We start from the raw sequence: 27,834 nt of genomic DNA, 5'->3' as shown, positions 1-27,834 counted from the left end.
CATGATCATGTTCAATTCGGTGCAAAAATTGTTTGACCGGCTATATTTACCATACCTGTTCCAGTTTGACATCCATTGGATGCATATTCTATTCGTTGAGGACATCACTATGTTGGTATGTTGACATCACTAAACATCCATTAGTGTCACTGTCACTGTCAAATTTTGACAACCAAATCCATTGCACATTGCACAACATTTCAACAAAAAACTTGTTTACAAAATCGTACCAATTTCTGTCATATCAAAATATCGTCGCATGATGATATGCAAGATATAATCGCTATTGCAAAAGCTCTCAATTATAACCGGATATTTCCATGAAGCGGGCGTTTTGCGTGTTCGCCGCTCTCCTTAACGATAGCAGTGTGCGAGCGGTTTCTAAGATGAAATTGATGAGTAACTTTAAGGAGTGGAAGTTTAAATATCCACCGAATTATGCGGAGCTTCCTATTGATGAAAACCCGGCGTACAACGAGCCCGTAGCTGTTAAGAATGCTGTGTTTTCTAAGGTAGGCATTGTCAAGTTATTTTTTTTTACATAGCATTAACTTGCGAATAAAACATTATAATTATTTTTTGTATACTGCACCATAAGTAATAGATATTGTACTTATGCACGTGAGCACAGAATAAATAACAGTACTACTGTACAGAAAGGAAACTTCCTTCAAAACCATCATGGATCATGCTATCCCTTTCTAATATATGGCACTATCCCTTTCGGCTATTTAGGGTTGTCAAAATTCAAGTAATTATCTTATCAGTGGTTGTGCAGGCACAAGGAAGTTAAGTGGTGCCAACCCTAATAATTGCTCGGAGCAATGCTGAGCCAAGCGGAGCCGAGTTTGGCCGAAGTCAGGAGTTTCGCACCCCTGACGTGAGCCAGCCAGATTTTTGGTATTTTTGGTTGTTTTCGAGCGATCTTGCCATAATTCAATAACCACTTAGTTATTTTTCTAGTTAAAGTTCTAAACTGGTGATTAACTAAATGAATTTATGGGTGGATACCATAAATCTGCCTGGAGCTTTAGTATGCAAACTAAAAAATAAACACTAGTGTAACACCCTTGAATGCAGGTTAGCTAGAAATGTCTCTGAAGTAGTTAATGATAATATTTTCCATCCATAAAATATTAAGAAATAAAATGTAAGTACAAAAATTAATCGTGGTTCATGTTTTCTTCTTTAAGTTCACAATAAATTCCTTTTTTATAATTCCAGGTACCAACTGAGCCGTTAACAGGCAACATCCGCCTAGTCTGCGCATCGGAGGATGCCCTGAAAGACCTGTTTGATCTGGATCCCAGTGTGGCGGAGTCCGAGGACTTTATCAACTTTGTCGCTGGGAAGTACCAGCCGCCGGGAGGACTGAGTGTTAGCCATAGGTAAAAGAAGGTTCTCATCAAAATTAAGAAACAAAATAATTAAACCTTGCTTTCACAAAGTAGTGGCTGTTTATTTTTATTACACTCACTGCAGCACTGCTCTGGGCTGAAAGATCTTAATACAAAGTATGGTTAATTATAAGTTACACTAATATACACACACACACACACACACACACACACACATTAATAATATACACTAATATTGTGGGTTCTGTATTCGCTGTTGTGTCAATAAACACATCTTTTCTTTCACTAATTGCCACAACAAACATGTAAACTGTTTGTAACTTCAATATATCTATTTGATTAGCTACCTGTAGCACGATAGAATTCATTTCCCATTGGCTGAATTGTTTAAACCTCAAATCAATAGGATCATCATTTTCAAACATCTATCATTTAAATTAATGATTTTATTTATTTATTTATTTATATAGCCCTTTATTCTGAACATGATTGTTGGTTTTTAGTTTTGAATGTTTATATGAAGTCTCTTGGTTCAGTGTGCCTGTCGGCAAAGGCCTCCTCCAACTCCTTCCAGTATTTCCTCTCTCTTGCCACCCTTGTCCAGAGTGGTCCCACTGTGAGTATAATTTCGTCTTCCCATCGTGTTAATTGAGGGCCTTGCGATCTTGATCCATCTGTAGGGTGCCACATGAGAATTCTTTGGCTCCACTTCTCTGTTTTGCATCTTATAGTGTGGCCTGCCCACCTCCATTTTTGCCTGTCTATGTGGGTGAGGATGTCTGTCACTTTTGTTCTGGTTCTTATGTCAGAGCTGCGGTTTCTATCCTGTAATTTTACACCGAGCATGCTCCTCTCCATAGCTCTCTGGCACTTTGCAAGTTTATCTCGTTGTTTTTTAGTAAGAGACCAAGTTTCGCAGCCATAGGTTAGACATGGAAGCACACATGTGTTAAAAGTTTTGCTTTTTATCCGTATACCAAGGTTGCTTTTCATGATTTCTTTGAGTGACCAATATTTGCTCCAGCCGGATGCATGAATTAATGATTTTACTGTTAGACAAAACTACATATTATTTAGACACATTTTTGTGGGTTGTATCTTTTTAATAATGTTGAATTAAGGACTAAGCACATTCTACATATCTTCTGTTCTGGGTTTCCATGGATATGTGGATATATGTAAATACTTATGTCTGGAATCTAGTCAGCTATAAAAGTTTAGGCATTAAGTTTACTCTACCTACTATTGAAAATGTAATCATACTTATATACATACATACATCACTGGCACAGTGACCCAAAAAGGATCTTGGCCTCTGACACAAGAGAGCGCCATTCTGCCCTATTCTGCGCCACTTCACGCCAGTTGGGTATTCCAAGCGCGGACAGGTCTTTTTGGGCTTCGTCACTCCAGCGGTATCTGGGACGCCAAGACGCACGTTTTCCCCCCGGATGCCCCACATACGCTCTTCTCACAGCACGATCCTCCCCCATCCTCTCCAGGTGACCAAGCCAGCGGAGTCGTGTGGCTTTGATCTCGCCATCGTAAATAACAATTGAACAAAAACAAATACTGGTTTATTGATATTTATAAATTTTATAATGTTGTATTTCAGGTATGGGGGTTACCAATTTGGCTTCTGGGCCGATCAATTGGGTGACGGCAGAGCCCACGTTCTTGGTGAATATGTTAACAGGTAATAATATCAAGATTGTTTGTAATTTGTTAATTGTTAAATATAAAACAATATCTGGGAGACTGAGCTTTGCTCGGAAAACATATAATAACTTAAAAATGCGCGTTTTCCCAGAGATAAGACCTAGCTAGATCGATTTATCGTCCCCGAAAACCCTCATATAACAAATTTCATCGAAATCCCTGAAGATCCCCGAAGAAAAAAATCACCGAGATCCCAGAAATATATATATAAACAAGAATTATAATGTAGATATGTTTAAAACAGGACACTTCTTTCTTAAAGTTGAAAATAGCTTGAAATATGTTTTCACAGAAGTTTTTGTATAAAAAATATATTTTTACAAATTTTTCTACCAAACTTTTTTTTTTCAGCAAGGGTGAAAGCTGGCAACCCCAGCTAAAGGGATCCGGTGAGACCCCGTACTCGCGCTTCGGCGACGGCCGCGCTGTGCTTCGCTCGAGTGTCCGCGAGATGCTAGCCTCAGAGGCTATGTACGGTCTTGGCGTGCCCACTACCCGAGCCGCCGCTTTGGTGGGTAAGACTTCTTTTACTCTGTGCTCCGCCATTTTGAAAAAGTTCCAAAAATTGAATCAATAACAGGGGTGCGTAACTCCCGACTTCGGCCAAACTCGGCTCCGCTCGGCTCAGCATTGCTCCGAGCAATTATTAGGGTTGGCACAGCATGACGTCCCTTTGCGTGCACGACCACAGATAAGATAATAGCTTGAATTTTGACAACCCTAAATAGCCGAAAGGGATAGTGCCATATATTAGAAAGGGACAGCATGATTCCACCCTGAACCGCTGTCAAACTTCGGTTTTGTAGGAAGTTTCCTTTCTGTACGATAGTACTATTATTTATTCTGTGTCAATATATTATAATCATAATCATAATCATAATCTTTATTGTTTGTGAGAAATGGGTTATTACGCAAAACTCTGCATAGAGGGCGTCACAAGCACAATCAAAGGGCCTACCGCGAAATACGAAAATCGAAAGTTCGGTTTCTGTGTCTCCATCACTCTGGCCTATTCAATCGATAGAGAGGCAGATAACGAAATTTCGATTTTCACGTTTCCCCGTAGGCCACCTGTAGACAAACCGCCTTTATGTCATAGTGAAAACTTGTCAAAAAACTGTTTAAGGCCGAGTATGTATAAGTTACTCTTCTTCTTCTTCGTTACACTCTTGACAGAGTGGTCGTGGCCATTATGTAGACCAGCGGTTCTCAAACCTTTTTGGTGACGGAACCCTTTTGGAAAGCGAAATATTTGACGGAACCCCAAATTAAAAATTTTCGTTCGTCACTGTGGACCAGATGTACCTATAGAAGTGCTGGTTATTTTCTTATAATTACAAGTATTTTCGCGGAACCCCAACGGAGGCTTTGCGGAACCCTAGGGTTCCGCGGAACACACTTTGAGAATGGCTGATGTAGACTTTTGAGCGACTTGTTTAACGACGCGTCGCCATTCCTCCCGTAGAGCTGCTTTCCATGAGCATTCGCTTACTGTGGCCGACACACTGGCTTTGATTTGGTCGGTCCATATAAGTTACTCTATGGCACACCCCGGACACTGGCGATCAAATGTATGAAACAAACGCGTTCCTAATACGAACACGTCTAAGCTCGTGTAGGTGAACGCGTACTATGCTTGTGTGAGTGAGATAAGACGTGCGAGGGTTCTCGCCATTTTGTTGTCAAGTTCGATGACCTCAATGACTCAAAACTCATTGCGCGAATTAGGAAGAAATAAGAATCGTATTATGCTAAGGTGGGTATCTAAGCTCGATTTATACCAGGGACCGTTACCGGTATAACTAAAAATCAAAATATCTCATAAAATTCACAATATTTTTTTGTTATTATAGAATAGTATTTAGGTAACGATAATGATTTATCAGATCAGCTAAATTTAGTGCAAAAATAAACATAAACAACCGTGATACCGAAATTGAATACCGGTTAATTTATATGAAAAATATACCGGTATTCGGTCCCTGATTTATACAATAGTTTCCTATTTTGAATCAGTATAAACGAAGTAACAAAATTTTTGTAAGGAAATCAGGCCACCAAAATATTACGTAAGTTGAAAACATGATTTTTTGTTCATATAGATATTGTGTTGTTTTCAGTGTGATCTGATAGGTTTTGTAAATATTTATTTAATATGTGAATATTTTACGTGGCCTCCGCTCTGCGCACCGCGTCGTCGCGTCCTTGCCAGCCGGTAACTGTGAGGTAACCGAGAGCGGGTGGGCGGCACTTTCAACGGGAGGCAGGGAGTGTCCATACTGTACGTTAGTACTCTTTATTATACTGTGTCTATTATGGTTTACTAAACAACATAGTGCTGCACTCTGGCGGCAGTACATTGAACTAATACTCCCTATTGAGAAATATGAGCGTCCATAATATAATTTGGCTACAAATATAATGACCACCAAAAAATACTTTGGTACCCTAAATAAAAAAATCATGCTTACCAAAAAAAATTACTGAACACCAAAAAAATAAGGCCTAAAATTACAAATGTACCACCATTTTAATTACGACTGCACTTCAAATTGTATTCGAATACCAAATATATTGAATGATTACCAAAAATCATTAATGATCACCAAATCTTGAAGACCAAATAAATGCGATATTTTCACCTAAATAAACCACTATGATACCAAAAAATTTATACATATTACCAAATAAAGTAAAATGATGCCAAAATTACTAGCCCCTCCCGCTCAACCCCCGTACCCCGCACCGCATAACTTAGGTAGGCATACTGAAATGCTACTAGAAAAGTATGTTAGGTTAGGTTTGTACTGCTATCAGTTAAGTGGGCTAGGTTAACACTGCGACCCTTACAGAAACGAATTGCTACTAGAAAAGTGGGTTAGGTTAGGTTTAAACTGCGACCCTTACAGAAAAGAAATGCTACTAGAAAAGTGGGTTAGGTTAGGTTTGAACTGCGAACCTTACAGAAACGAAATGCTACTAGAAAAGTGGGTTAGGTTAGGTTTGAACTGCGAACCTTACAGAAACGAAATGCTACTAGAAAAGTGGGTTAGGTTAGGTTTGAATTGTGACCCTTACAGAAACGAAATTCTACTAGAAAAGTGGGTTAGGTTAGGTTTGAACTGCGACCCTTCCAGATAAGAAATGCTACTAGAAAAGTGGGTTAGGTTAGGTTTGAACTGCGAACCATACAGTAAACGAAATGTTACTAGAAAAGTGGGTTAGGTTAGGTTTGAACTGCAACCCATACAGAAACGAAATGCTACTAGAAAATTTTGCTTTGCTTTAATAGGATAGCAAGATTTAAAAATTTGGTTATAATTTTACATTAAAATGGAGTTCTAATTTTGGTGGTCATTTACTATTTTTGGGTTTACAATGATTATTTTGGTGTCATTTTATTTAATAGGATAGCACGATGTAAAAATTTGGTTCTCAATTGACATTAAATTGGGGTTTGAAATTTGGTAATTATTTACAATTTTTGGGTTAATAATGATTAATTTGGTGTCATTTCCTTTAATAGGATAGTAAAATGTAATAAAATTGGTAATCATTTCACATTAAAATGGTGTTACAATTTTGGTGATCATTCATTATTTTAGGGTGGTAAAGTAGATTTTTTTGGTATTAAATTTTATTAAATCTGGTGATCAGTTAAATAGCAGCCATATAATTTTAATATAAAAGCTAGTGATATAGCTGATGGATCTGATTAGAAAAATTAGAAGTATACATATTTCCAGAGTAATTGATATAAAATGCAAAACTCATGCCATATCTTCCGTCGCAAGTTTCGCGCCTTGCGCCATGGATTCTGTTTTCTTTTAAATTTCTGGCTTTAGTCCTCTTAATCCGTGGAGCGCCCCAGTTTTACCGTAGTATGGAACTCCTATACTAGTTACCAGCACGCGTGTGACAGTAGGGCGCTCCACGGGTTAATGAATAATATTTATATATTTTATATCAGTGAGTGACGACCACATGGTATGGCGCGACAAGACGTACTCCGGACGAGCGAAGCAAGAGCGAGCGGCTATAGTGATGCGAGTGTGCCCTGCCTGGTACAGACTTGGCTCTTTTGAGATACTCGATAAGAGGAAGGAGCCTGACACTATGAAGACACTTTTCGAGTTCATTATAAAGGTAAATTAGTTATATACTTGGACCGTTTTGGCTCTAAAGTAAGGACGCTAAGCACGAAGAATTTTTGATGCTAAGCTGACGCTAAGGGGCTGTCCATAGATTACGTCATCGATTTTTGACCCCCCCTCCCCCTAAAATCATCCATAAATCATGCTTCGAATGGTCATTTGTTTCTTTTTAAAAATAAAAGAATGTCTCCTTTAAGTAAAATGAGCCAGCTTAAGGATTTAAGGTAGTTTCCCTCCAGGGCCCGACTTATCTTTCCACACTGTATTTCTGCACTTTTAAATTGATTTTAAGCATCATAGTTGTGCTTCATAGCATTGTTCGCAGACGTTTCTGCTTGACACGAAACTAATTGTGCTTGTTGCAGCACCATTTCCCCTCAATAGATAGTGAGGATGAAGACAGATTCGTCAAGTTCTACACAGAGGTCGCTCACAAGAATTTAGACATGGTGGCGGCTTGGCAAGGTATATAAATCAATCAATATCATAGTCTAATAAAACATAGTCTTCTCTTCCCAGAGTGACACAAGCCCACGTCACAATAACATGGCCGCTATATATAGCGCTATCGCATATTATCATATAGCGCTGTCGCATGATGACGTAGGCTTGTGTCAGTCAGGTGACCTAGAAAAGACGGGAAGAGAGTACCAGGCGGAGTATATTATTATACCATGATTAATATCTGAACTAATATCATATAAATAATTGCTTGGTTGCTTAAAACATTGTAGTCTCAAGTTTTCACAGATTTTGTAATAAACAGAGTGTTTCTCGCTAAGTGAGATACTGAAGGGAAATCAGATTCTCTAAAACATACTACATATAAAGATACAAGGAAACATTTTTCTTCTTCATGATAACATGATAACCTTTATTTCTTACAAAAAATTGGTATGCCTAGTAAAAAATTTAGTCAGGTGTGAGAAGATATACTTTTAAGGAAAAAAATAAATAAATAAAATACTTTAGGTACGATTCTAGCATTTGGCACTGGAGGCTGGCCACTTTTTATCTCTGTTTATACACCGTGTTTTTTTTTATTTCTGTTAATTTCAGGGGTGCATTCCTGAGCTTAAATCAACTAACTTTCTCAAAGACACCGATATTCTAATTAACTCCATTTCGGAGATAATCAATAATTTATTTTTATCCTATAAGGCCTCTACAAGCGTGTACGCTTGCCTTAGGGCCGGTTTACATATTGATTAGTGTTTAGAATGAGTTCATGCATTTGCTACTAAACTTAAGTACAATCTCGGTCGATCGATGTTCGAAATGTCACAGATTTCAATTGTTTGGTTGAGTTAATATGCTACATTTAATTACTTTTTAAACAATTTTTTTTTCAATAATAGCAAAAAGAAAAAAAATTTTTTTTTTTGAAAATTAACTATTCCATTTAGTTCTCTTAAACGTACTTAATCATACCCCGAAGTTAACGGAATTCAATAAAAACACGGTGTATAAAATCTCTTTTCATTACAAAAAACGTCAATTTTCGCGCGCGGCCACAGCCCAATAACACCTTCGTGCATTCAGAGCGGTTACCGCGGAAACCGAAATTCGCAAATTGCGGGGATCTTTCTCTTTTACTCCAATGAAGGCGTAATTAGAGTGGCAGAGAAAAATCCCCGCAATTTGTGAACTTCGATTTTCGCGGTTATAGCTGACGAGGTTCACAATTACGGACACCATAGGCGTAGCGTTTAAAGGGTTAATTACGGTAACATTATGTAGTTTATTTTTCACTCCCCAGGTGTGGGCTTTACACACGGCGTCCTAAACACAGACAATGTGAGCATCTTAGGCGTGACCATAGACTACGGTCCGTATGGGTTCATAGACCACTACTACGGGAGCTACGTGCCTAACACATCTGACGACCTCGGCCGCTATGCTTTTGACAGACAACCTCAGGTTAGTATAGTATTTAGTTTATGGTGTAGGCTTCACTCACTTTCTAAGCACAGACAAAGTGAGCCTAGGTGTGACCATAGACTACGGTCCGTATGGGTTCATAGACCACTACTACGGGAGCTACGTGCCTAACACATCTGACGACCTCGGCCGCTATGCTTTTGACAGACAACCTCAGGTTAGTATAGTATTTAGTTTATGGTGTAGGCTTCACTCACTTTCTAAGCACAGACAAAGTGAGCCTAGGTGTGACCATAGACTACGGGCCGTATGGGTTCATAGACCACTACTACGGGAGCTACGTGCCTAACACATCTGACGACCTCGGCCGCTACGCTTTTGACAGACAACCTCAGGTTAGTATAGTATTTAGTTTATGGTGTAGGCTTCACTCACTTTCTAAGCACAGACAATGTGAGCATCTTAGGCGTGACCATAGACTACGGTCCGTATGGGTTCATAGACCACTACTACGGGAGCTACGTGCCTAACACATCTGACGACCTCGGCCGCTATGCTTTTGACAGACAACCTCAGGTTAGTATAGTATTTAGTTTATGGTGTAGGCTTCACTCACTTTCTAAGCACAGACAAAGTGAGCCTAGGTGTGACCATAGACTACGGGCCGTATGGGTTCATAGACCACTACTACGGGAGCTACGTGCCTAACACATCTGACGACCTCGGCCGCTACGCTTTTGACAGACAACCTCAGGTTAGTATAGTATTTAGTTTATGGTGTAGGCTTCACTCACTTTCTAAGCACAGACAACGTGAGCATCTTAGGTGTGACCATAGACTACGGCCCGTATGGGTTCATAGACCACTACTACGGCAGCTACGTGCCAAACACATCTGACGACCTCGGCCGCTATGCTTTTGACAGACAACCTCAGGTTAGTATAGTATTTAGTTTATGGTGTAGGCTTCACTCACTTTCTAAGCACAGACAAAGTGAGCCTAGGTGTGACCATAGACTACGGGCCGTATGGGTTCATAGACCACTACTACGGGAGCTACGTGCCTAACACATCTGACGACCTCGGCCGCTACGCTTTTGACAGACAACCTCAGGTTAGTATAGTATTTAGTTTATGGTGTAGGCTTCACTCACTTTCTAAGCACAGACAACGTGAGCATCTTAGGTGTGACCATAGACTACGGCCCGTATGGGTTCATAGACCACTACTACGGCAGCTACGTGCCAAACACATCTGACGACCTCGGCCGCTATGCTTTTGACAGACAACCTCAGGTAATCATAATCATTTATTCATTGCATCCATGGTATTTAAATAACTTATTATATGCTTTATACACGGTTGCTAAAAATAAGTGCAATTCCGTTTCCAGGGAGGTTTTGGAATTATACTGAGCAACTTTTACTATGGGATTGACCCCGAAATCGCGAAAAAAAAATGAATCATATACGATTATTTACATTCTTTTGCTTTCATAAGTAACAGTTACTGTTGGCAACTGTCAAAGGTTTGCATAGATGGCGCCATCATAGCTTGTCCCTTTTTCTATGAGATTTGGCTTGAAGGGCTGGCATCCAGGGTATTAAAAAAACAAAAATCTGACACAATTCTAGGGATTGACAGGGCAAGCTATGATGGCGCCATCTGCTAAAAACTTCCACCGGCCAACCCCATTAAAAGACACGTGATCGCGTAGTTTTTTCTGATGCTAAAAAAATTAACTATAACAATTCTCATTTTTCTCAATAGATCCTGTTGTGGAACTTGGAAAAATTCGCTCTCGCGTTGGAACCCATCCTTCCAGAGGATCAGAAGCAGAAGATTAAAGAATTTGAAGCCACATTAGAAGACTATGTCAAGAGGAAAGTGCTGTAAGGTTTTTTTTTAATTTATTTATTACATAAAAAATTTTACAATAAAAACATGCGAAACATTATTAAATTAAAAATAATTATGTTGGCGCGATCTAGTAGTCCTTAAAATTGACTATAGCGCCATCTGTTTGTACATCCTTAACAACAATGTTTCCCCAGGTCCACATACCTTCTGAAACTGGGTCTGAAAGAAATTCAAGATGGCGACGGAGCTCTGATAGAGGACTTCCTCAATCTGATGCAGGATACCATGGCGGATTTCACCTGCACATTTCGACAGTTAGCTGAGGTAAGTTCATATTATAATTCAAGATGGCAACGGAGCTCTGATAGAAGACCTCAGTTTGATGCAGGATACCATGGCGGACTTCACCAGCACATTTCGACAGTTAGCTGAGGTAAGTTAGTATTATAATTCAAGATGGTAACGGAGCTCTGATAGAAGACCTCAGTTTGAAGCAGGATACCATGGCGGACTTCACCTGCACATTTCGACAGTTAGCTGAGGTAAGTTAGTATTATAATTCAAGATGGCAACGGAGCTCTGATAGAAGACCTCCATTTGATGCAGGATTCCATGGCTGACTTCAACGGCACCTTCCGACAGTTAGCTGAGGTAAGTTCATATTCGTCATAGACAAAATAGACTCTGACTACGTTAACTTTGCACAAACTTGGCAGTATAAGCACATATAAGCTCCGTACTTGACGTATAGTGCGTAGTTTTGTAACAGAGCCCGGCGGCTAATCCTATTGTCTATTGTTAAGTAGAATTTGGCACCTGAGCGCGGGCTAGTCCAACGCTCAAAAAACCAGTGTAGGTGCGCTCTCCGATAACGCGCCTTTGTTACGCATCTCGATGACACATTTTAGACTGGTTCTGTAGTGTTCGACTCGCCGGCACTCAGTAACCGAATTACGCAGGTTTTTATGCAGGTGGTTGTGGCACGTGGCACGAGCGGTTTTACTTAACAATAGACAATAGGATTAGCTCGGGCTCAGTTACAAAACTACGAACTATACCACTTTACGTGAATCGTGGTCCGACTCTAATACTATTAAGATGCTTGGGCGAATCAACTCTCGTTGTTATGATTACGGTTAGTTAATCCAGGAGACAAAAAACTCTTAAAAGCCTGATTTTATGATAGGTACATTATATTTACTAAATAAACAGGCGTTTTTGTGGTAGTTATATAATATAAGCCCATCATGGCGGAACTTCAAACTTCAACATTTATTCAGTAAATAGGCCACAGGGACACTTTTATACGTCAACATTGAATTTACATACAAGCAACAATCATATAGCTCAATAGTGGGACCGGATTTTTGCACTATAAGTTTTGATAATTCTAAAGTTGAAAAAGTGATACTTATCTGATATGGGACATATTTTTAAGCATATTTGCAATATATGATGAAAAGTTAGAACGAGCGTTAAATATAAATTAGGTATTTATATATTTTTAGTAATGATTTTTTAATATTGAATTAAAGTGCAATGTTTAAGTTCCATTGTTTATAATATGTATGACGCTTTATAATGTAAAATTATTAGAATTTTTTTTAACGTGCTTCTTTATCAAACTACAATTAGCTTATTATTTTGTCGATATTGAATTAAAGTTTAATAAATCCACAACAACATATCTCATTTTTTAAGTTAATAGGCAAGCTAAAAAGCTAGAAGAATAAGATATATGCTCTAGAATTAATATGCGTTTTTTGTCCTATAAGATCTAATATTGAATTAGAGTCTGTAAAAATAAGTCTATTACTATAAAATAATATACGCAGCCATATTATGGAAAGTAAGAAATTTCTGCGTGTAGCTTGCATTGTAATAGTAAAATCTAGTTAAAAAGGCGCGAAATTCATACATACGCCGCGCTGGTCCGTCAGTCGCCGGCGCGGCGCTCGAGAGCCTATCATAGCCTACCTATACTTCGCCCCTCGCCCCACCTCCCGCTCAGTAACACTGTCTGTCTTTTCTTATCATTCATTTGTTTGTTTACCGTGCACATGTATAAATTAGATGCGGACATTACGTGAAATTAAAATATCTTATTACGTAAAAATACCTACAGCTGGTCAATCAGATCTTGGCAGTAGAAAGAGGCGGCAAATTTGAAAAATGTAGGCGCGAAGGGATATCGTCCCATAGAAAATTTGTGTTTCGCGCCTTTTTTTAGTGACAAGATTTGCTTGACCAGCTATATTTCATTATCTTGACTAATATTGTAATAAAAATGTACAAGATATTCACAACTATTTTTTACTATACATAGTTTGTAAAAAGAACGTCTCATTTCAAACATAGACAGAGAGAATCATCATACTATCTTTGACTTACACTAGTACTAGCACCCAAAAGAAAAGGATGAATATAGTTTTTTGTTTTTATTTACTGACAAATGGTTTGACCAACTATACCTATTTCTGGTTCCTATTGTCATGTCCTGTCCTATTCAAGGTCAATATCATAATATGTATATTATAAACCAACTGCTCAATATTACACGGTATACATCCTGAATATACAATAAGGTAAGTGAGGCCACTTACCTTATTGTATATTCCGTGTGGGCCGTATATGCCTATATACAGCCCACCTTAAATTAAAATGGTTTTTTTTAATAAACAGGATATGAAGTATGAAAAACTCACTCAAATAGGTTTCTCATTTATTTAAGTTTCTTCATTATACCAAAATAGTTATAAAAATATTACGATACTCTTGGAAAATATACCTTAAAAGTCCTATTATGGGCCTTATTGAACACTAGCAGTGTATTACTTAATCCCGCAAAAAATAATCATTTTGACAGTAGGTAATAACAGATTTTATTGTTTTTAACTTAAGAGTTATACATATACAAATAACAATATTTGATACTTCATAACAGGAGGATTTATTTATAATAAGTGAAAATAATTATTTTGGGCCTTAATAACTAAAGATATAAAAATTGTCTAGTTTACGCGAAAATAGTAGGTAACTAAACATAAATCTTTATTAGTTATAGTAGTATCATCTTTTAACATCTGGGGGCACGGCAGTGCCCCTGCCAAGACGAGCAAAGCGCAAGGGCACTATCTACCTTTTCTCGAAGCGCTTCGTCGTTTTTTAGAACCCTCATAACTTGGGGTTGGATTATACCAGATAAACAAAGTTCTCGGACTTATTAAGCATATCAATTGCATAGCTCTTATACTTTAGATTTTATTCATATCTAAAAACTTCGATTTCGTCACTGACTCACTCACTTGATGATCATCAATACCGGGTACTTCCTGAAGTCCTCTAAGAAGCTGAAATTTGGTATGTAAGATAGTTTTAGTACACAAACAACAAATAAATTCAAAAAAAATTTATCCCTAAGGGGATGAAGATGGGGTTTAATTTTGTATGGGGAATCAATAATCGCTGAACCGATTTAGTTGAAATTTGGTATGTAGATAGGTATTGTTATGGGGAAGGATATAGAATAGATTTCAACCTCAAAGTTTACCCTTACGGGGTGAAGGCAGATTTTAACTCCAAAGTTTACCCTTACGGGGTGAAGGGTTTATATGGGGAATCAGTAAGAAGTACATTGTGTAACAGATGCCCCCAGATACTTATTTCAGGATTTTTAATAGTAAATCACCCCCAACCCTTTAAATTAGGGCATGGAAGATTGTCATAAGCAACTTACAAAAAGAAGTGAAATCCCACCAAAAACATTTTGATGTAAAATGTTGCCCAAACGAAACCATAAGGCTCGCACTGTCAAAAAGTTATCAGATCTCTTGCCAAGCTTCTAACTCTACAAGCCCTCTAACTTTACTAGCCCTACACCAAAAGTATGTGGCTTGGCCGTTTCATTTCTACAAGAACTACTGTAAGTATAATACAAAAACCGCCCAAATGCGAATCGGACTCGCGTTCCAAGGGTTCCGTACATTACACAATTTTAACAATATATATTTTTTTTAGAGAAAAGTGAGTAAAATGTCTTTAAAAAACCCGTAGGGATCGGAAAACTAGGTACTTAAGTCCGACTCACGCTTGACTGCACATTTCTAATAGGTTTTTCTGGCATCTATAGGAAAAGAGCTAATATGTGTATTTTTTTCATAATTTTAGACCCAGTAGTTTCGGAGATAAGGGGGGGGGGGGGAATGGTCATTTTTTGCGTATTTTCTTAAATAACTTCTAAACTATTTATTTTAAAATTATGAAAAAATATATCTGAGGTTCTCACAATGAGCCCCTTAATTTGATATATAACAAGATATAGTGTTTTTTTCTTCTATTTATCATTTATCTCAAAAGTGACCCCTTTATTTGTGACGTCCCACGGTCAAAGGTACCTTATGGCGGGTATGGAGTTATGCATACCCCAGTAATCTACAATAAATAAGCTATCGATAATACAAAAGAAGAGATATGATTTTTTGAAAATAATGTTGTGAAATGAGCAACTTTACGATACAGAAGTTTTAAGTTTAGCCGCTTAAAAACTAAGTTCCTAAAGTAAGTTACATAGTTGACTACAAATAATAATACCTTATATATCTGAGATTTAAAAAATGTTGCGACTTGTTCTGTAATGCAAATAGAAACCTTTGATATCGACTGATTTATGTGTATACTAACCAGTCTCTTGAAAATAAAGTTTTATTTCATTTTCACGATTTATTGCAATGAGCTCTCTAGATTTAAATTTTATCTATTAGAAAACGACACTGAGAGACAGTTTAAGCAAAAAACAATACCGATTTAGAGGTGAAAATGTATTTTCTGACTTTTTCATATAAAATCAGATAATTGAATATTTTTACTTTTAATGTAACACACAATCAATTTTTCTGAGCACATAATATGAAAGAAATTCTGTCATTCAAATGAAATAAATCCTAAAACCCCAACTAAATACTATATTTAACCCCTTATGCCACTTTAAACTTACATAACAATAACAGTATTTGCTCCATACATTTACGAAAAGGTACCTTATGGAAATAAATCTAATAATACATCACTACAAAACATCAATCACATTGAAGCTTTTATCTTTTATGAATAGAAAATATTAATTTACATTAAACTGCCACAAATTTAATTGGTTCTTCGTCATAATAATCTTAAAAAAGACCAATAATTTGTATGTAATGAAAAGGTACCTTGTGGTTAAGTTACATGATGAGGCATGATGATGATGGAACAGTTAGGATAAACTAATAATATTTTGGGGTAAAGATATTATAAATCGTCTATTTCTTATCAATAATATATTTTGGTTGCCATTGAAGACAAGCGGCATTGAGGTTCAATGACCTTAGATATTCCATAAGGTAATGCGTCGGGTATTGGCATTTTTCAGCAAACCAATGGCTGATTTATTGCATGCGACCAAACCAAATGAAGATTATTCTAGTTAAGAAAGACTTGACGAGAGTAACTTTAGTATAATAGCAGGCTACTTGGATTTATAATGTCGGTCGATGTACGGTTATAATATTTGCTAGGCGCCCCAACCAGAACTGAAATTATCAAATTAGTTTTGCAGAATGCTAATACAGTTCTCTACCAAACTTCTTTTCCCGTATTGACTAGTTTTTTTGGAAATTTTCAACCTTTTTTCCATAAGGTACCTTTTTACTAAACTCTGAGACGACGTTACTAGGCTTATAACTAACTTATAACAAAAATAAAAACAGGTAAACAAACGTTACGCATTAAGGTTTGAGATCACACAATAAAAAAAAATTGAGCATTTTTTCACCTCTTTACAAAACATTTCATAACTCCGAAACTAGAAACCCTCATAAGGTACCTTTTCCCGTGGAACGTCACATTTGAATTTCTATTATTTACTTTACATGTATGTTCTTGGGTTATAGACTTACATGTGTATACCAAATTTCAACTTATTGGTGCAGTAGTTACGGAGCAAATAGGCTGTGACAGACAGACAGCCAGACACACGGGTGATCCTATAAGGGTTCAGTATTTTTCCTTTTGAGGTACGGAACCCTAAAAATAATGAATTTAATAAATTTTTCACCTTATGCCCATGTGGCGGTAGCGAAACAGCCAAGCCACATATTTTGACTAAGGTGTAGAGTTAGTGAAGTTAGGGCTTGTAGAGTTTGAAGCTTGGCTCGACAAGAGATCTGACAACTTTTTGACAGTGCGAGTCTTATGGTTTCGTCTTAGCAACAATTTACATGAAAATGTGTTTGGTGGGATAATTTTTTACAGTATAAATATTTATTCTTCTTCTTTCCCCTGCCCTTATCCCACGTCATGTGGGGTCGGCACAACATGTTTTTCTCTTCCATTCTCCTCTGTCTTTAGTATAAATATTTATTCGTAACAAATAAGTATTATATTAACATAATTTTGACAGTACATCTGGTGCTACATTACGACACCGGTGCTATAATAAGCACATTAAAACACTCCCTTTGGCCGTGTGTTAAAATTTGTCACTCGTTGCAAAATATCTATTTTTCGCACTTCTATCGTAAATACCTACCTATGTATTAACAAAAAAAGTCACTTGTAAATAGTTACTGCCTTTAAAAAGTATAAGTGCCGCAATGTTATTAGACGTTTTGATCTATAAACGTCTTTAGGTCAATAAAGCAAGTGATAAATTATTAGTGTTAGACCAAGAAAAGTCTGCAGCAATTTTGACAGCCCACGCAGTGCAAGTGTTATTTATAAGTCATAATTTTAAAGAAGTTTCTTCAAATCGATCTTATTAATAAGAGATTAAAAATATTCAAAATTATCTTAAAATATTTTAATCTAATATTTCATCTCATATGTTCAATAAGGCCCGGGACTGGACCTTTTTACCTGCACTGACAGTGGGCCTTCTTAGCAACAAGTACAAATTCAGAATAATTGGGAATAATAGGGAGCAACTGTTATTTTTGAATGCTGGGCCTTGTTACCCGCCGGGCCTGATATGCCTGCACTTCACCTACCTTATTTGTTTTACAAGGGGAAAAGTTGTTGATTAACCGCTCGTGCTAATATTGATACCCAAACAAGCGAAACATTTTTTTATTAAATAGGAGGCAAACGAGCAGACGGATCACCTGGTGGTTAGCGATTACCGCCGCCCATGGACACCCGCAACACCAGAAGGGTTGCAAGCGCGTTGCCGACCTTTAAGATGGGGGTCTTTTAAGGTTTGAAGGTCGTATCGGACAGTTAATTCCACAGTTTGGCTGTGCGAGGCAGGAAGTACATTCACAAATTCAAACATTCTAAAATTGAAGCACGAGCGTAGCGAGTGGTTCGTAAAATTGAACCTTGAGCGTAGTGAAGGTTTCGAGGGACGAAGGTTAAATAAAATTTTCATCACATCAGCTCGTAAAGGCCCTCTTGATTTTTCGAAACGGATAAGAAAAGTGGCATTTAATTTGATGCAAATTTTGAGTTGTTTCCGTAGGTAAATTGGATCAGTTGGTTGGTAATATTGACTTTAAAATGATAAATATTGAATAACGTTAGTTTGAAATTGATTTTATGATAAAGTAAATATTATCGGAGATGATCGCTCTTAAAAAATATATGTCGCTAGTCATTTATAACCTAAAAGCGCCAAATTACGCAAAATTATATTGAAATGACACCTGTGTATTGAATTTGAAGAATACTTTAACAAGGGTAGTTATCTGTATGACAATGCACCTAAAATAATTTTCAAATGTATCTATTATTTCTATACTTAACACGATAACGAATTCTACGTAAACGAAACCGCGGGCAATCCCTAGTACATATAGAAATAAATAAGGGAAGGTAAGTTTCCATTAGTGTACTGTGTAAAATAACTATTTACCATTGATAATAATTTTATAAACGCTTTGCGTATTTTAAGGTCACCGCGCTAACCGCTAGCCCGCGACCGTCGATCGCTGCCTCCTGCCCCGGCGCACAGCGCGGCGCGCGAAAACGCCGCGCGTTTGAAATATAAGCTCGGAATGCATACTTACGTATCAGTATTTAGTGTCGCCGTGATTTTATATTTCTAATCTTTTGTGTGAGAAGTAAGATCTTTATTATGACCGTGTAATATTAACTCTACAGACTTTAATTCAATATTAGCTATACTGCTTAACCAGAAATCAATATCTAGACAAGCACATTGTCTACATTTCTAACTTTTTACATGTATACTAAGTTGATAGGTAATATCGTAATTTTGCAATATCAGCTACTCTAATTCTGTATTTACATAATAATTCGTGTTTTTACGTTCACCAGAAAGCAGCTGTTCCAGATTTCTAAAAACCGAATATTGTGAATAAATTAAAGTGTTATTGAATATGTTAAAGTTTTTTGTAACTTTAATTTTATATTTACATAGTTATTTAGCAAAAATTTAAATATTTAAATATGGCCGAACGCTCCACCTAAAATTTTCTAACTTTTTACATGAACGTTATTTAACATGCTTACAATAACATATCAAAAAAGAAAAAACTTTAATGTTATCAAAACCCATTTTTGTTCCACCGCTGGTCTAATATATGTATCAACAAGAATGTTAGCGAATGTTAATAAGAGCATTCCATGAAATTGTCTACCGTTGTCCCATACAAACGCGAAGTTTCTGAAGATTTAAAGGTACATAAGAGTTTCCTTTTCTATGACAAATGGTCAAAAATATGCACAGAAAAATAATCGCCTGCTTTAAATGCCGAGAAAAAAGCCGCAACACAGGAAATACAATGCGTTTGTACGGGACAGCCCGTGGAATGCTCCAATAATGTAAAACATGGAAGATATTTCGATTAGTTGAAATTACCCTGCAGTTGAAATTTCCCTGCTGCACCTTATATGGAAAGGACACGCTAAGATTAAATCAACTTATTTTCATAATCGTTAATAAACAATAATATACGTGATAGGCATTTAACTCATCTCAGGTTCTCAACTTAATAGTTGTAAGCAAAATTATTTCTATTTCTATGTTGTCCAAATAAGCAGCAAATTATATAACATATATAATAATAGCTTCGATGCAATTTACATAAAATTACGTCTGATGCAATTTTAATAAAATTGTCGTCATAGGTTGTTGCAGTATAGCTGTCGAACGAGTCACCGGTACAAGATTATATAAAATCGAATCATTCTGGTTTGTTAACACGTCAAATGCGCAGGTATCTTCAGTGGGTAGCTTTAATATGGTATTGATTCAGAGTTAATTATTAGTTCTCTCTCTTAGTAAATCGTAGTTTTTGACATCTCCATTAAGCTGTGTAACGGTTGCCTTCGGTTCCAATTCTAATTTGAGCGGCGTCCTGTCTACGTCTGCGAGTAACACGCGGTACTTGCGCAGGTATCTTATATGGTGCGTAGCTGTAATATGGTACTGCTTCAGAGCTAATTATTAGTTCTCCCTCTTAGTAAATCGTAGTTTGAAACCCCCAATAGGCTGTGACGGTTGCCTTTGGTTTCATTTTTAATTTGAGCGGCGTCCCGTCTGCGAGCGACACACGTTACTTGCGCACCGTTATCTATGTGGTGCGTAATTTCATAGCTTTAATATGGTATGGTACCTACTGCTTCAGAGCTAATTACGTTTTACTGCTCCTTCTTAGTAAATCGTATCTTCACACCTTCTATAGACTGTGTAACGGTTGCCTTCGGTTCCATTTTTAATTTAAGCGGCGTTCCGTCTGCGAGCGACACGCGATACTTGCGCAGGTATCTTACGTGGTGCGTAGCTTTAATATGGTACTACTGCATACATCTTGTTTTGATACGAGACAAATACTCACTACATAGCTAATTCTAACTTCTCTCGTTTAGTAAATCGTAGTTTGACGCCTCCTGTCGGCTGTGTAACGGTTGCTTTCGGTTCCATTTTTAATTTGAGCGGCGTCCCGTCTGCGAGTGATACGCGGTACTTGCGGAGAACCGAGATTAAACCGGAGATCACTTGCATCTTGGCTAGGAGGTATCCTGGAAACAATATTATTAAATGTATAATGTAGGTTAAAGTCAGTTCGTTTAGTGACAGATCCAGGCGGTTTTGTATTTGGTTGGTTAACCAATAAATGTTATATATTCCTCGTAAGGCCCAAGGTCCTACCTGTAGTACTTATTCAGTTCGATGAAATTTGAATCATATTGAATTGGGACAGAGTCGCATTTGTTTTGCTTCGTTAAATTTTCAAACAAAACCAAAATCTACTCTATTTCCTACACTAAAGGTTTAAATTTCAGTGGCAAATTCTAGATTTTTCATAAGTATGGCTGGGCCTTAGGAGGATATAACTATCCGAAAATGTACAAATTATTTGTTTACTTTTATTTAAATACCAGGGTACCGACGTACAGAGTATAGGCATTATAACACTCTTTTGGTGTTTTTATGAAACTCGATCGATTTTAACTCGTTTCAGAAACAGTATGGGTTTTCATTATGTAGCAGTCTTTTAAACTACTATTTAGTACTTAGAGTATTTTTTGCAATTTATTTCTTGACCGCTGTAAAACATACCTAGCTAGGTATAGTAATCTGGCGGTCTAGCATAAGTTGCGTTCTCGCGCGCGAGTCCGTACTTGAAGTTGCGCTTGATGTACGGAGTCGCGCGCGAGAACGTAACTCGTGCTAGACCGCCTGATATGTAAGTATTTAGGTTTCTCGATATTCTTGTTATTCATTAATTAGGCAGACGGTCAGATAGAACGGACGGACGGAATAAAGATATTGAGTATTGAGTATATGTAGGTAGGACTTAGGTACCTAACACAAGATAACCTTGTACAAGGCCAACTGCGTGCATGTTATTTAATATACGCAGTTAAAAAGTTTATTTACCCGACTATGGCCAAAAGGAAGGGTTATGATTTGAACAGTACAAATATGTAAATATGTATGTATACGTATGCAAATGTTTGTTGTGTGCCACCAGAACGCCAAACTTTTGAACCGATTTTGATAAATGAAGTGTCAATCTTATTTAAGGCCGAGTGTTAAAATAAATACTCGCTCTAAACGCTCTTAAGGGGTCGTCCAGAAATTATATAAAATAGAGCGGATTATTTGATCTAATTATTTTTTTATGTAATATTGTTGTTATTCTCTTTCCCGCTTTGAAAATAAAATTACACGTGATATCATCTCTGACCCCCCTTCCCCCATCGTGATCGTTCGTAATATTTTTCTTAACTTCACCTATACTCCCTAAACAAACAATTTATTGCGAAATTTAATACGAAATCAAATCCGTGTATTAACAAGTATGTCAGAACAAAATTACAACTTAACCTAGTAAGGCCCAATGGGCATTACAATGTACACTTCTTTACAGTCTAATTAGATCCTTTTATAAAGCAAATAAAATAATACAGCATTTCTTTTGTTTGTTTTTCAATGATACGAAATTAATCCCAACTTATTATACAAACAAGGTTCAAATTAAAAAATAGAAAAAATATTCATGGTGACTTACCGATACAAATCCTCTGCCCCTCTCCAAAAGGCATAAACGTGTACGGTCTCACTTTCCCCTGCAGCCTCTCCGGACGGAAACTCTCCGGATCCTCGAACCATTCCGGATTCCGGTTCAGATGGTATATCGGCAGGTGCACCCTGCAACCTTTCTCCAACACCACCCCTGTAGGCATCGTATAGTCTGCCATCACTTCCCTTGTTATCACCCCTAGGACTGGATAAAGACGAATGGTCTCTTCCATACAAGCCATTAGATATGGCATCTCAGTTATGCTTTCATAAGTGATTTTACCATCAGTTTTCTTCAAATATTCATCGATTTCTTCATGCGCTTTCGCTTGAGCTTCTTCATTCTTCGCTAACTCGTATAAACACATGCTTAAAGAAGTACTTGACGTTTCGAATCCAGCAGCAAAGAAACCAACTACCAAAGCTACTACCAGATCGTCATCAACTTCAAGCTCAATTTTCTTATCACCCCAAATATTATCACCAGCAAACGTAAGTTTACCATCTGTCTTCATAGCTAGTATTAGATCAATAAAATCGTTTCTGGATGTCGGTTTGTGTTGTCTTTCCTCGCAGATTCCGTTTACTAGCTTACTAAAGAAACTCTTTATTTCCGATGGAAAATTCTCGAAGCCTAAGCCATAGAAAACTCCAGGCCATATCGCGCGAGCGGTTGCTTTTAAAGCTCTGTATGTAGATATCTCGAAGATCATATCACCCATGATCCTAAAAGGATTGTTTTTGTTAGTACAGTCTTTCTCCATGAGGTTTGTGTCAACGCCAAAAGATACAGAACATATGGCATCCAAAGTATATCTTGTCATTAAAGAACGTACTTCTGCCACCTCTGTCTCTGCTAATTCGTAATCCATCATGTCTTCCAGCATTTTAGAACATTTCTCTATCAGATGGAACATGTTCCTCATTTTCTTTATGGAGAATAACGGAGAGAGATTCTGCTTTAAAACTTTCCATCTGTCCCCGCCTGAGAAGAAAAGATTCTCCGTAATAGTTTCACTGTGGTAATAGTCTGTGATTTCTCTGCCACTAAAATAAGCGTAGTCTTTCGTCAAAATCAGCTTGATAATTTCAGGGTCCTGTGGTATCAAAACTGGTTCCGTTCCATAAAATGCTCCAAAATAAGGTTCATTTGGGAATTTCTCGCATAATTTCTGTACCTCCGAGCCTATGTATTCCTTGGTCAATATATAACCTGCATAATTCCCGAGTAAAGGAACAGGCTTTGCGTATGGAACTCCCCTTTTCTTCCAATAGTTAAATTTCTTAGTTGTCACATAGTATAAATAGGAAACTAGTAAAATGAGAGACGCGAGTAGTATCGTAGTGATCATTTTGTGTGCGTTCGAGCGACTGAGCGGTATCGTTTTAAGTGTTATGTGTGTTATTATGATGTCGGTGGCCATGATTCTAAAAGTTGTATAGACTGGTGTTTGAAATAGCCTGTATTTGGTTAAATGTCGTTGACCCATTGACACTGACCCCCTCAACGAATAGACGAAACACACTTGGGCACCAACTCACCACACAAGCGCTCCCACACATTTTGGAACGCGAGCGCTATTTTCAGTTGCGCCCACAATTTCGATAACCGTGTAAATTAAAAAATAACCGTACGATAGCGAGTCGGCCTCGCTCACTGAGGGTTCCGTACACGTTTTTTTTTTTACTTTTTACAAATTAAGTTTTCAGATTTTTCCCTGTACCTACTTGTAGTGTAAGACGATATTACTTGCCAAATTTCATAGTTCTAGGTCAACGGGAAGTAACAGATACATTTTGATTCCTTTGAGTGTCGAAATATATTACGTTTTTTTGCTGCATAAAATCAATAGGTACTTATTTAAATAATTGCCGCCGCCGCCGACTCTTTTTTTTTTTCGTTAACTTAGAAGTTTGATTTTTTCACAGCTTCTAGAGACTGTAGAGAGAAGTATACGGTTTTTAATTTCAACATTTTCAACTCGATACCTCGACGCGCATAATGCTGTGTCTGGTTAGTCTGTGCCAATACTGTCAATTGATTTCGTTATAATATTGTCAAGCATGGGATATATTTGCGCTAGTATGAGGTACAAATTAAAACCTTATTAAGTACCTATTCTAACATAGCATTACTACAAAATACTGATTTTAAGCTAGACTTAGATATATATTCGTTTTTTTAGCATTAGAAATAAGGTAAACAATCTTGATGTGTCTTTTAATTGAAAAACACATGTTAAAAATAAGTTTCAGCAAATATGTTACAGTTATGAATGTAATACGATAATTTATATTCTTCTGCTTTCATAAGTAATAGTTACTGATTTTTAAAAAGCCTTTTTCAATTAAAAGACCTGTCAAGATCGCTTACCTTCTTGCAAGTTCTTTCTAATGCTAAAAAAACGAACTATAGGGCCACGTAAGCCCTTGTTTCTTGGTCACAGTACTGTTTATGAACTTTGATAGGGTTCAATTAAGAGTAATTGCTGTCTACGTCTCCCTTATCTAAGACTACAATATTGTACGCGCATAAATAGGTCACCTATTTATCTATGTATTTATTTATATCAAGTATTGAACCTATGTAGGAATGATCATGCTCGCAATAAATATAATCGTGGTTTATGTGACTGCTACATAATGAAAGGCATTAAAATACGATTGAGGGTTTATGAAACGAACAGAGTGAGTTTCATGAAAGGATCACACAAGTTTTAATGCCATCATTTGTTTATTTTTCCTTCTATGCAGAGTTAAATACAGTGTTGTATCTCTATCTACAGACATAGTATACGCTCTCTTATGATATGATTGATATCTATGTGTGTAGATAAAACACTGTATTATGTACGATGAGTATATGAATAGGTTTTTAGTATATGTTTTATAATTTTTCGTTAGTATATATTTTTGTAATTTTTTTGTATTTACCTACTTAATTAGTGGCTTTTGGTTGTCACTTTACCAAGCTTGATATATTGAAACCCACCAAACCAACCAACTTGTCAGTAGAAGAACGCGCGAAATTCAAATATTCTACGGGAGATCAACCCTTAATCGCGCCTACATTTTTTTAATTTGCCGCCGTTTTCTACTGACAAAGTATATGTGCCAGAGTATATTTGAAGGTAACATCGGTGTTTGTTCACAGGTCGACCTGGGGGATTTAGAGGACGTGTCTAAGCTGGAAACCAAGTGGTCCCTCAAAAAGATTAGAGAAGCCAAAGGGTGGGGCAAGTGGGTGGAGAGGTACAGGCAGAGGGTCGAGAAAGAAAATGGTTAGTTTTCTAATTGTTAATGTTGTTATCGGTTGTAACTTTATCCGTTTTCATTTTTAAAAAAACTAAACCTTGCGGAGCCTGTAACAGGAGCAATAAACTAAACTGTACTCCTCAAACTGAACAACATTTGTTCAGCTACTTTTAAAAATATAATATCTTGTTTTTAAGTAATCTTTAAAGTTTATTCCAAGACGCATTCTATTGTAAATTTTGTTACGTTTATAGCGTGACAAACAACGTCAATTACACTGATGATGATTGACGATGATAGCGTACATTCAAAATAGTACCTATTTAATTTGTATGAAAAAGTTTAAAGACTTCATAATTACTTTTTTTATATATATTTATCTATTTAATTTTTAGAAGTTTTTGTACTTGTACTTGTTGCTCGTTTTATAGGAGACACCGTATAACTTTGGGAAGAGAGGAAATACTACTGGATTACTTGTAGGTACACAGTTCCATTTATTTCGTACACGCATACCGAGTTTTACACGTTCTGCTGGATAGGATTCCCATATTCCTCGCGTTATCCCGACATTTTGCAACGGCTCATGGGAGCCTGCGGTATCGTCTTGGGTCGTCCCATTCGTTTTTCGTCAAGTTCTTAAATTAGTCCTATTCTGCTTTCGTCACTCATGCTACATTCGTCACAATCGTCGGCGGCTTTCAACTAATCCCGATAATTGGCGTAGGCACTAGTTTGTAGACTTTGTAGTTCTGCTGGATAGGATCATTTATGATGTTTTTTTCAGTTTCAGAGGAGGAACGCCGCTCGCGCATGTCAGCCGTCAACCCGGCGTACGTGCCGCGCAACTGGATGATGCAGGAAGCCATCGCAGACGCAGAAAACAACGACTTCACGAAGGTAACATAAACTAACAAAATGTGACGTTCCACGGATAAAGGTACCTTATGGCGGTCGGCGCTTACACTGTTACTAATGACGCTCCGATACTGCCACAAGTTACTACACTTTAATATTTTAAATGCGAAAGTGTGTTAAAGCTAACTATTAATTGTCGTTTTTCCTTTTTCCAGGTGCGATTTCTGCTGGAGCTGTTCAGAAGACCATTCGAGGTGAACGCGGAGGCCGAGAAGCTGGGATACTCTTCCCAACCTCCCAGCTGGTCCTACGGACTCAAGCTGAGCTGCTCTAGCTAAACCATGTCTTTACATTCCCATACTAAATTTACATGACGATCCAGGCGGCCTAGCCAAGGTGACAATGGCTTGCCATTCGCCATCGAATCGCTTTGTGTCTCTATCGCTCTTCCATATTAGTGTGACAGTGACAGTTGCGTTTCGTTCGCTACAGAGCGATAATGATTGGCATGTTGTCTACGGGGCCTAACCTGAAGAGTATGGACAAGATTGACGAGGAGAGCCAACGAGAGTTTTATAAGTAAGATGATTGGGTCGTCAATTAGGCAATTGAAATGTAATTTTAGTATCAGCTATATAGAAACATAAAAACAATGGAACAAGTATAATTTTCATATAAAATATTTTTTAGGGAAACTTAGGGACGGATAGAGAAGTTAGGATATTTTAAAAGTAAAGTTACGAACAAGAACAGAATCGTTAAATAAGTATATATAAATAGTGTTTACCCTGTATAGTTATTTTGTAATATTTTATATTTGTAATAACTTTTGTTGATATATTTTGGGAAAGGATCGCTCATTGTAAAAATGCTTTATCTATATTTATATTGTTGAAGTAAAATTACTTCATAATAATTTTCTCTTAAATGTATTTTTTTTAATAAACAATTTTTTTTTATATTAATAAATTAAATATACTTTTTTCCATTCTTATATTATTTGGAATTATTCATGAGCTTGATTGTACTCAGTCGTGTTGTTAAATATATATTTATTTTAAGTATGAAGTTTATTTTCATAAAATATACGTACTTTTTGTTTAACTACATATGTTTTATTATTCATTGCAAAAGTCTGTCCTGTATCCATTTGGAATTTAGAATAGAAAAAAATATTGATAATTCAACATATTTATTACATAAGTACAAACAATATATTAGGTACT

General features: G+C 37.0%; 2 protein-coding genes across 2 annotated transcripts; one reads left to right on the top strand and one right to left on the bottom strand.

The window, feature by feature from the left end:
• The first annotated feature begins 140 nt into the window (after positions 1 to 140).
• Positions 141 to 27,662, top strand: LOC134674491 (protein adenylyltransferase SelO-like). Its single transcript, XM_063532591.1, has 12 exons — positions 141 to 512; positions 1,225 to 1,388; positions 2,974 to 3,054; positions 3,429 to 3,592; positions 7,048 to 7,223; positions 7,597 to 7,696; positions 8,991 to 9,151; positions 10,882 to 11,003; positions 11,166 to 11,295; positions 25,650 to 25,776; positions 26,538 to 26,650; positions 26,824 to 27,662. Exons 1-12 carry the CDS (start codon positions 321 to 323, stop codon positions 26,944 to 26,946), a joined length of 1,653 nt encoding a protein of 550 aa, XP_063388661.1. The 5' UTR covers positions 141 to 320; the 3' UTR covers positions 26,947 to 27,662.
• LOC134674466 (cytochrome P450 6B2-like) lies at positions 19,528 to 24,564 on the bottom strand. Its single transcript, XM_063532546.1, has 2 exons — positions 22,485 to 24,564; positions 19,528 to 20,988 (listed from the first exon to the last, which is right to left on the bottom strand). The coding sequence occupies exons 1-2, from the start codon at positions 23,983 to 23,985 to the stop codon at positions 20,804 to 20,806; spliced, it is 1,686 nt and encodes a 561-aa protein (XP_063388616.1). The 5' UTR covers positions 23,986 to 24,564; the 3' UTR covers positions 19,528 to 20,803.
• Positions 27,663 to 27,834: the final 172 nt, after the last annotated feature.

This window comes from Cydia fagiglandana, chromosome 20 (genome assembly GCF_963556715.1).
Source record: "Cydia fagiglandana chromosome 20, ilCydFagi1.1, whole genome shotgun sequence".
Lineage (NCBI taxonomy): Eukaryota > Metazoa > Arthropoda > Insecta > Lepidoptera > Tortricidae > Cydia > Cydia fagiglandana.
Note: the sequence above shows the minus strand (reverse complement) of the source record. Positions and strands in the feature narration are given on the sequence as shown.

What these genes read in the sequence shown, in the direction of transcription:
- LOC134674466 (XM_063532546.1), bottom strand. Translation starts at nt 23,985, where the DNA reads ATGGGTCAACGACATTTAACCAAATACAGGCTATTTCAAACACCAGTC. An exon ending in GGGGCAGAGGATTTGTATCG is followed by an intron (nt 20,989 to 22,484) that starts GTAAGTCACCAT and finishes TATTGTTTCCAG; the next exon opens with GATACCTCCTAGCCAAGATG.
- LOC134674491 (XM_063532591.1), top strand. Translation starts at nt 321, where the DNA reads ATGAAGCGGGCGTTTTGCGTGTTCGCCGCTCTCCTTAACGATAGCAGT. An exon ending in TTTTCGAGTTCATTATAAAG is followed by an intron (nt 7,224 to 7,596) that starts GTAAATTAGTTA and finishes TGCTTGTTGCAG; the next exon opens with CACCATTTCCCCTCAATAGA. An exon ending in CATGGTGGCGGCTTGGCAAG is followed by an intron (nt 7,697 to 8,990) that starts GTATATAAATCA and finishes TTCACTCCCCAG; the next exon opens with GTGTGGGCTTTACACACGGC.